The following is a 10,251-nucleotide window of genomic DNA, read 5'->3' as shown; positions in this document are numbered from 1 at the left end:
TGTCCCCAAGACCTCCAAAAAATATAAATATGGCTTCCTTTGGGGAATTTCTCTGGAAGAGAGGGAGAGAGGGGAGGGGGAAGGGAGGGAAGAAGGGAAAGAAAGAGGGAGGGGGAGAGAGGGGGGGAGGGAAGGAGAGAGAGAGAGAACACTAGAGGCGAGTACATACCACACAGTACATCAGCTGTTGGACATTCTCCATGTGTCACTGACACATGCTGCCTCCGAGCACTTAAGTAAGCCCTCCTTGTGGGCACTGCCACAGCTGCGGTCAGGGCTGCTGAAGAAGCGAAGAAGTGGGCTCTTTTTCTTCTTGCCCTGGAGACGAGGGAGGCCTTTACTATCTTCTCCCCAGCCAGTGCCGTCCCCCTGGTCCATGGGGACAGTTGTAGCCAAACTGCTCCTGCCGACCCTCAGCAGCCTGGCCTTCCTCCCCACAGTGAGCGTGGCTACCAAGAGGCGGTTTTACATGGAGGCCATGGTCTACCTCTTCACCATGTTCTTCGTGGCGGTAAGTGTGGGGCTTAGGAGGGGACAGTCACCACCACTGTCCTGTGCCAGGTGATGCAGAAACAGGATTTGGAAGAGAAAGAGTCTGGGTCTGGGGGAGCAGTGGGGCTGGTGACTGGAAAAAGGGGTTCCTGGAGTCTGTCTTCTTCTATGGACCTCAGTTTCTCCATGTGTGCCAGGAATTTGAGGGGCGTGGCTGACACATGTGACTGAAGCCAGGCCCCTGACAGCCCTGCGTCAGGTAAGGACAAGCTTTGTGCCCCCACATCCTCCTTTCTACCAGCTTTGTCCCATGAGTCTCTGAGCTGAGGCGGACAGGGTGAGGGGGTGAGTGAGCAGGTCCAGGCCTAGGGTAGGGTAAAGCTGTGGGCCTGAGTGACTCCAGAATTTGGGATTCCCCACACTGCGAGGACCCAGCCTCTCTCTCCCTGAGTCCCTCTTTCTCTTCCTGTTATGTGTCTGGCTGGCTGCTAGTTCCTTCTCCCCTCTGTTCCGGGCAGCAGTGCTGGGGCGATCCCTCTGTCTCTCAGGGTCACGTCTGGCACTGGGCCAGCTTTGCTGAAGCCTTGTGTCTGGGTCTCTGCTTCTCTCCCCCCCCCCCCCCCCCCGCCCTGTGTTTCTCTCCCTCCACTTCTTTCACTGGTTCTACGTCTAGTTTCTCCCGGCCTCTATCTCTTCCTTCTTCCTGCCTGTATCCAGCCTTTCAATTTCTGGAGTTACACTCCCTGAAGGAGTCCACCCTCCTCTTCTCCCTGGTCTGTGCTTCTCTGGTTTCTTTTCTTGACTAGAACCCTGTGTCTTCCTGGCTTTATCTACCTGCCCATTCAACTTACTTCTGTCTATCTAATTTATCATCTACCTAATTATATATCTATCTATCATCTATTCATTTATCATTTGTCTTGTTCTGTGTATCTATCCATCATCCATCTGTCTGTCTGTCTATCATCTCCCTATTTTCTGTTAACCAACCATCTCTCCCTGTCCACTCATTGACCCATCTACTCGCTCTGTCTTAAAGGCCTCCTCTCACTATGCCCTTAAGTCCTTCTGCGTACCCCTCGCTCTGGCCCTCTCTGCTGTCCTCTAACCAGGGGTCACACCATCTTTTTCACTGCACTATAACTTTCATTTCTCTCTCATCACACTACCCCTCACTAGTTTGGATGGTGTGAGACCCACACACTGGTAGGATACATGCTCAGGGTTGGCATGCAGCCTGCTGGTCTCCTCCTTAGAGCAGAGCCAAACTTTTAGAGAATAGCACCCTCTCCTTTCCTGCAGCGGGTCTCAGTAAGGATAGAGTATGTGAAGGTATCCAGCTGACTCTCGCTGAGTGAGGCCGTGAGCTCACACCTGTGAGCTCCATATCCTGAGTCAGCTGGCATGACTTTCTAGTGGTGGGAGAAGCCACCAGTGCGTGTGGGCTGGGAGGGGCAGAGGAGGGGCTGACACCTGTCTACCTCCTGGTTGTGGTGGTCCCACGGGTAACAGTGTGTTTCCTCAAGGAACTGGAAATGCTATGACTCTTGAGTTCACTTTAGGAGGGGAGGACATTAGGCCAATAACAAGTCACAAGGAAGCAACCAGGGTGGGATTGGGACTCATCATCACCCATGAGCCCAGCATTGTGATTTGAGTGTGATAGAAGAAGAAACTGAGTCTCAGAGAAGCTGGGCTTATCAATGTCGCCATGACTACCCTGAGATTCTGGTCTGTCCAGCACTTTGTCCCACAGTGTCATTTGTTCCTCTTGAGACTTGGCCAAGGTCAGAGCCAAGATGAGACCTGAAGGTAAAGGACAGAAGCCAGGGTCTTGTCCCCAAGGCCCATATTAGATATAGCCCAGCAAATCACAGGCCCCGGTTTGATCGCCCCTGCCTGCCTGGGTCTAGGCTGACCTACAGCTGCTGCCTCTACACTGGCCTTGGAGGCCCACCCTGCCCCACACTACCCAGAGTGGCAGGGCCAGCTGTCTCATGACAAATGTCATCTGGCCTCAAAGCCACAATCTGTTCCTCACAGAGGTCTGCCTTCCACATGACTCCTCTAGGACCTTCCATGACAACTACCAGTTGTGTGGTATACTGCTGCTGAATATAAGCGTGACTCTTGGTGTCAGTTACATATGGGTGGATCAGATTTATTCTGCCCTCTCCTGTTCTAACCTGATAGTCATCTAATCTAAAAGCAGGTTCTAATCTAAGAATCTTAGACAACAGCATCCCTCCTACATGCTGAACGGCACAACAAACAGAGTCAAAAGAATGAGGGATCTGAATCTTAATCTTTTACAGGAGACAGCTGTTTCTCTGGCCCCTTAACTCAGTAGCACACAAATCCACAATCAGGTATTATCAGCCTATAACCACATGTTGCTTTCAACGTGTTCTCAATGACTTGCTGATTCTAACACACATGGTTTTAGACCCGGTCACCACATCTCACACAAACATACTGTTCTGAGTCAGGGACATGAAAGAATCACAAAGACTCACTAGAGTCCTACACTAAAAATACAAAGCATAATAAGATCGAATGAAATGTTTTTCCCAGAGGTGAGCTAATGCTGACCAAGGCGATCACATTGTTCTAAATGACCATAAAGCACATATCAACTTGGTTTCGGGTTGGGGGAAAGTTTGATTAATAAAGGCAAACTTTAAACAGGATTTCATTCTTGCAGTGTGGGGCACCATACTCCGCAGTTATCATCAGGGTCCCCGTGTAAGCCCCACAGAGCAGGTGCTCTCACACCATTGGACAAGGGGGCTCTGAGAGACCTGAGAGAGCCTAGGCCCCTCTGCCAGATCTGCTGAGCTAACCGCAGGGTTGGAGCTCCTGCCACGCCCAGCTGTGTCCTAGCCTGGCACCAGCTGGACCAGAGCTACCTACCCACCTCTGGGCAGGGAGGGTACCTACCACTGCCTTGCCCTCGACTCCTTGGGCAGGAGATGCCCCAGGGAAGTCCACAGTCACACAGGTCACCTCCCCCCCCCCAAAAAAAACCCTCAGGGTCTGAGGACAGTTAGATCCCTTGCTGTAAAGCCTGCCCCTCTGGCCTTCACACGTAGGCACACAGTCCTTGTTGGGGTCCAGCAGAAGGAGGCTCTTCTCCTCATGGGGGAAGGCATGCATGTTTCCGAGAACCTCACAGTGAATACGTTTTACTCATCCATGGGGGCCTACACCACAGAAGGAAGCAAGATGGTGCCGCTGGGCTCAGGTGGGGTCCGGTGACAGTGATGTGTCTCTGGAAGGAGCCAGGAGAGCAGAGTCCCTCCCAGAGCTGAGCCCCTTTCCTTCTCCACTTGAGTACCTTGGTCTGGCCCAACCTGAGCTCATACCTAGTTGGTTAACCTCCTCTTCACCAATATCCCTTTCAAAAGGTGCAGAACCCAAAGCTCAAGGCAGCACCAGAGCCCTGAGTGAGGCTGACCCAGCACAGAGGCTGGACCGAGCTCCCTTCCGCTGGATGCTCTCTGTTGATTGACAGAGAGTCCGCTGCAACTGTGCTCAGCAGGAGGTCCCTGGGCTTCTGAGTAGGCCCTGTGTGCCTGACTGATAGATGATGCATCCATCATCCAGGGTCCACAGCTCCCCCCTCGGCGGTGCCCCTGCTGCCTCCAGACAAGGCTGTTTTCCAGCCTGCCTGCTCCCTCCTGCTGAGCCGGGCTTACCAAGAGCCGATTGTGCTGGCTGCTGGGCCTGTTTGTGCCAGTTGCACTTGTCAAAATAATTATGTCATGTAATTAAATATTACTTAAAATGATGAAATGTGAAGCAAAGGGAGAGCAAGTTGTTTTCTGTAAGAAATAAGTTGTCTGCTTGGAAATACTGCATATAGAACCTTTTGCTTAGAAGCAAATCTATCCAACTACACACCTGCTGGCATGATGGGGGAGGGAAAGAAACCAGCGTGTCAGAACCAGCATGTCAGAACCAGCGTGTCAGAACCAGCGTGTCAGAACCAGCGCTTGCCTGGGGAGTCTAAGATCTTCCTTCTTTTTGGAGAGACAGGGGTCCAAGATAAAAGGCTCGTATGCAAAGACTGACACAGGAACGTGTACACTTTCAGTCAGCCAGGGGCAAAAGGTGTAAGTGGTCTTTAAGGGTCCCCTTCTGAGCATGTGTCTCACCAGCCTTGGGCCAGTGGTGAGTCTGAAAGTGATATTGACAAAGACTTTTGCACTCTAAGGCCAGAAGGACTCACCTGTTTAATCTTCACAAGGGGAGAGTCCAGTCCTGTGCTCTGATAATATGAGGGAGGGGGCTGAGGTACAGAGCCATTAAGGGCTCACACGAAGCCGGGGGGCCTGAGGCTTAGAACCCGTTCTCACCCACTGCGGGGCTGCCCACTGCCTGCTGACCTCGTGGGATTTCCCTGCAGTTCTCGCACGCCTGTGATGGGCCTGGCTTGTCCGTGCTGTGTTTCATGCGCCGTGACATTCTGGAGTACTTCAGCATCTACGGAACAGCCCTGAGCATGTGGGTCTCCCTGATGGGTAAGTGGCCATCTTTGCCGATGGGTAAGAGCCAGTCGGGAAACAGCAGCCAGCACCCAGCCCATCTCTGAGATCCTCTCCCTCCTTGCTGCTTTTCAGAGCTATGCCTGTACTCTCATTTCCCCCCACCCTTAAGTGACTCCAGCAATCAGCACTTGTGACATTTAAAAAGCAGAAGCACACAAAGGAGAGGCTGAGGCAGCCCCGCCTTCAGCCACTGCTGCCCTGGGTTCAGGGACTTAGCCTCCCAGCGCCTCCTCCAGGCTCACAGGAGCATTTGCCCTCATGGGTCATCTCAGCTCTGGGTTTTAGGAAAGTAGACCACTCAAAATCCTCACCTTGGACCTGGGGTACACACAGCTCACTCACTGGTGGATCCCTGGCCTGGTTGGTAATCAACAGGTCCTCCATTTCATCTCCAGCACTGCAAATTTTTTAAAGAAAAAGAAGGAAGAGATGGGGAAAAGAAGAAAACAGGAAGGACAAAGGAAGGAAGGAGGGGAGGAGGGAAGGGAGGAAGGGAGGGAAAGGGAAGGAAAGGGAAGGAAAGGAAAGAGAAAAGGGAGAAACCAAGCAAGCTCACCCTTGTCTCCCAGGGCTGCAGTCCCAGACGGGCCCTCCTGAGACTCTGCTCTATGCCCCACTCACTTAACACTTAAAAGTCTTAACACTTTTGTCTCAGGATTCCCAGGAAATGCTGGTCAGTCAATCTACCAGTTCATTTCAGCCACCCTGCTCCAGGGAAACAGCATCCCCCATTTCCTCCCAATAACCAAACTTCAGCCCTCGTGGAAGCCCAAATGGGCCTTGAGGTCCTACAGATTGAGAGGACATCCCAGTAGGTCCCCAAGGATGGAGGCACAGCCGTGTGGAAGAAAGCTGCCCACCATAGTTGTGCCTCTCTCTCCCCAGCACTGGCCGACTTTGATGAACCCCAAAGATCGACCTTCACGATGCTCGGTGTCCTCACCATCGCCGTGCGGACTTTCCATGACCGCTGGGGTTATGGGGTATACTCGGGTCCCATAGGCACAGCCACCCTCATCATTGCAGTAAAGTGGGTGAGTACTTCTGGTATCTCAGCTGACGGGCCCAGGGAACCTGCATTTATCCCCTGATCTTGGTTTCTCCTAGGTAGGGTCCTATGCCCCATATCCTTATATACAGGCGAACTAATAAGAATTGGGCCCAAACCCCTAGAATCCCTAAAAATGGTGACTCCTGCTTGCGCCCCATGCCCTGCTGGCTCATTGGTAATTATCGGCCATGGATAAAGCTAAAACTCCTTTTCTCTTGACCTCTGCTCGGCATCCAAATATTTATACAGAATGCTTGTGAGCACAGGCATGGGCATGGTTGTTAATGTCCCCAGAGATAAGGAGACCTGTCATCGTCATGGCTGTCACTGTCAATCTTTTCATCCACATAAGCATCACCGTCATTATCACTCTGAGAGACAACACTGCTTGCAGGTATAACCGCAGTTTGGAAAGCAGCTTAGCTAATCTGGGTAGTCTTCCCAAAGGAAATGAGCCTGAGAAATGCTTCTCACAGGCAGGAAGGTTTGAGGTTGGGGAGAAGCAGGGTTTTCAGGAGGAGGAGGGCCTTCAGGAGGGCCTGGCTGTGTCTACTCTGCTGTATAGGTTCCTAAGCCCTCTGGGGTCTCAAGGCCCTCCTGCCTCCAAGGCCTAAAACCCACCTACACTTGCCAACATGAACTAGGTTCCCAAAAGCAGGATAGACCCAGGGATGATTCCTGGGCCCCACCCAGAGCAGTTAGACCCAAAACACAGACTTCCCAGGCCAGCAGACTTCAGACCAAGCAGACAGCACCCAGGCCCCAAGTTCCCACCCCTCTGCTACCTCAACCCATGGCCTGGGATCTTAGAGGTTCCCGGAAATAGAGCTGCAGCAGTGCAGATCAGGACAAGGCAGTGCTGTGTGTGTGTGTGTGTGTGTGTGTGTGTGTGTGTGTGTGTGTTTGTGTGTCTGTCTGCCTGTCTGTGTGCATATGTTGTGTCTGCCTGTGTGCATGTGTCTGTGTCGGGGAAGGGGTAGCAGGGGCAGGGGTTGGGGGAGCTCCATCTTCAGCAAAGTGGGGACAGGTAAAGTCAGACAGGAAGCTTCCAAGCCACATGCTACTCCTGTGGGTTCTGAGGAACCCAGGCTTATTCTGATTTTAAGCTAAGGATGAACCTGCAGCGCGCAGAGCTCGGCAGCCCAACCTGGGGCCCTAGTGGGTAAGGGCGGCTGCTCTTGCCCTTCGAGGAGAGAAACTTCCACCCCACTCCAGCTGGAGGAGCCGAAGCTGGCCCTCTCTGACCTGAGGCAGAGGTGTTGGGTTCTGCGTGGTTAGTTAACAAGCTGGATTGCATAAACAGGAAGGCTTGCTCTGATAGCTCCACCTTGCCCTGCCTCTCATGGCCCCTTTGCTGCTCTTCACTGGTTCTGGATCTGACTGGATTTCTTTTAGATAGGCTCTCACTTTGTATCTCTGGGTAGCCTCAACCTCATAGAGATCTCAGCCTCCTGATTGCAGGCATTAAAGCCCCGCACACCCATCCTGGATGGATTTTAATTAGCCAGGATAGCGTACGTGTGCCAGTGTCCCCACTAAGTGCCAGCCTTCCCAGGTCTCTGGTGAGAATGGGAGTGAGGGACTGCAGCCACCCATGCCTGGGGCACAGATCCCATCTCCTAGACCTTAGATAGGCAGGTGGTTTGGACTTATTTCTTAGAATGGGGTACAATTCTTTCCCATGTCTCACGATTTCGGGAAAGAAATATGAAAACAACATTTGAGGAGAAGAAGCTGAGTGAACTGGGAAATAGGGGTTCCCGGGGCAAGGCCATGGGTGATCATCAATATTCTTCCCCTCTCTGGGGCCCCAGTGTTAGAATTGTGAGACTGACAGCTATACTGCCTGCACTCAGGCTAACACAGTTCAGTGGAACCTCCACCCCTGTTACTAATGGCAAGCTTTAGAACACTTAAAAACAGTACCGAGTCATCACTCAGCGTGACAAAGCTTGCCTTGACTTGCACAAGGCCATTGACAGCTTTTGTATATATAATGCATTTAGTGAGGTGTGTAATTAGGGCTGCTGTCCTGTGCCCACAGTGCGTACCTAACAGTGGTATCAATAATGTTCTTCCCTACTGAAACCTGAACAATCCTGAGTTTAAAGTACCTTTGGGCCCCAAGGTATATTCCAATGAGGAACCACAGGGCCTCCCATCTATTCCATGCAACACCATCTCACCAAGCTTGAACACACACCAGACCCTTGTGTAAGGCATCAGGGCCTGCGAAATCAGGGTTAATGGAAGAAGACCCCTTATCTGGTAAAGCTGATAATATTTGCCACTGAAGTGCCAAAGACCACCACATACAGGCAGTGCCAAAGACCACAAACCCAGGGGAAATTGGCCCAGAGATTCCAAGCCCCAACCCTCAGGGGTACAGAGGAATGGGGAGTGAGGCTCTTCTACCAGTCATGGAGGGATCCTTTTCTGTGCTGCACCCCATGAACGTTGTTGTCCCCACCTTGTGCCTGCAGCTGAAGAAGATGAAAGAGAAGAAGGGCCTGTACCCCGACAAGAGCATCTACACCCAGCAGATAGGCCCTGGCCTCTGCTTTGGGGCACTGGCCCTGATGCTGCGCTTCTTCTTTGAGGTACCTGGCCCATGGGGGAGGGGAGCAGCCTTCCAGAGCCCTCTGGAAACGGTTCAGCTTACTAGGGAGGATAGCAGGCTGTTTTCATGTGGAGATTCCACACTGTGAATTCTGTCCGGTTGAAGATGGTCCTCGCAGTCCCCAGTGCACCAGCATCACGGCCTGGGTGGACAAGTCAGGCCCTGACTAGGAAGCCTGCACCCAAGAGGCACACATGTCCTGGAAGGGACCAGGGGCTGGTGCCCAGCACCCAGGGGGCAGGGAACAGAGGAGGGCAGCCTTCTGCCATATTCCCAGGGTAGGCTGCCTGGCAGAGGCACCAGATGGCTGGGACTTAGTTTAGGGAAGGATGGAGGCCCAAACTGACTCGCTCTCCTCCACAGGAATGGGATTACACCTACGTCCACAGCTTCTACCACTGTGCCCTGGCCATGTCCTTTGTCCTGCTGCTGCCCAAGGTCAACAAGAAAGCTGGGAACGCAGGGGCCCCCGCCAAGCTGACCTTCTCCACCCTCTGCTGCACTTGTGTCTGACCACAGCCCACTGTTCCAGGCCCTGCCTTCCTGCCTGGCAGCCCTGTATATACCTCCTATACTTCCCCACATGGTGTGTCCATGAGAAATGGGCTTCTCCACACCCCAAGAGACCATCAGGCCTGCGGCACTCTGTTCAACGCTGCTTAGGGACCCACTAATCTTGTGTTCACCAGTTGTTTCACTCTGTTCAGAAAAGAAAGAAAGAACTTTATCCCCCAAGGCCTCAGAACCATAGGTGTGCCTGGCAGAGAGCTCTGGGTCAGTAAATACTGGCCACGAGCTGCAACCCAGCAGCACACACAACAGCAGTGTAAGGGGTCATCTGTTGCCCAGGCACTGCCTGCCAGGATTGTCTGCCTTCCCTAGGAAGCTGGGATTGCCCCTTCTACCCCCTGCCCAGACTCTGAAAGCTCCCCACTTAGGAAGCTGGAGCCAGTAAACCCAGCCCCGGTCTGGACCCAAGCTTGCATGCCCCTGCCTAAGTCCCATCCCTTCAGAGGGTTTTCCATCAAGCCATTCACAGTAAACTCTTGATCAGACACTAGTCATTAGCTTCACCTAACATGCATCCTAGTTCCTGGAACAAGTCTGTGTGCTGAGTGTGACTGTTCTGGTCTTGGAGGAGTACGGTGTTCGGAGTAGGCAGCTGGTCTAAGGCCAGGAGCTGGGAGACACAGAGCTGGGCCTGCTGCCGCCTGGGTAACTGGGCTGAGAGCTGGGTATACCGCTGCTCTCTGCTTTACTCTGCACTGTCTTGAAGCTTACTCTGAGGCCCTGAAGGAAAAGTGGGGTGGCCAACACCCCTGAGCCAGGCATTGCTGGGACTGTGCTATGCTGCAGGCAGTTCTGTCTGTGACAGCCTGGGGGTCAGGGCATGGCAGGACATGGCAGCCACAATAGCAGATTTCAGACATCACCTCACAAGTCTAAATCTCCCCAACACCCCCAGCATCCCCTTTCCTAGTAACCCAAGGCCCAGCTGTCAGCAGGAAGTTACCTATACCTGTCTAGGACTTATTTAT

At 52.8% G+C, this 10,251-nt stretch overlaps 1 protein-coding gene across 1 annotated transcript; it reads left to right on the top strand.

Annotated features, from left to right (window-relative positions):
- The first annotated feature begins 202 nt into the window (after positions 1-202).
- Mymk (myomaker, myoblast fusion factor) lies at positions 203-9,773 on the top strand. The gene is made up of 5 exons (XM_052181076.1): positions 203-511; positions 4,901-5,015; positions 5,928-6,076; positions 8,577-8,693; positions 9,077-9,773. The coding sequence occupies exons 1-5, from the start codon at positions 377-379 to the stop codon at positions 9,224-9,226; spliced, it is 666 nt and encodes a 221-aa protein (XP_052037036.1). The 5' UTR covers positions 203-376; the 3' UTR covers positions 9,227-9,773.
- The last annotated feature ends 478 nt before the right edge of the window (positions 9,774-10,251 follow it).

The sequence above is a fragment of the Apodemus sylvaticus genome, chromosome 5, assembly GCF_947179515.1.
Source record: "Apodemus sylvaticus chromosome 5, mApoSyl1.1, whole genome shotgun sequence".
NCBI classification, from domain to species: domain Eukaryota; kingdom Metazoa; phylum Chordata; class Mammalia; order Rodentia; family Muridae; genus Apodemus; species Apodemus sylvaticus.
This window is presented reverse-complemented; position numbering and strand designations above follow the sequence as displayed.

Coding starts and splice junctions, on each gene's coding strand:
- Mymk (XM_052181076.1), top strand. CDS start 377: ATGGGGACAGTTGTAGCCAAACTGCTCCTGCCGACCCTCAGCAGCCTG. Junction 5,016..5,927: donor CATGTGGGTCTCCCTGATGG/GTAAGTGGCCAT, acceptor CTCTCTCCCCAG/CACTGGCCGACTTTGATGAA. Junction 8,694..9,076: donor TGCTGCGCTTCTTCTTTGAG/GTACCTGGCCCA, acceptor TCTCCTCCACAG/GAATGGGATTACACCTACGT.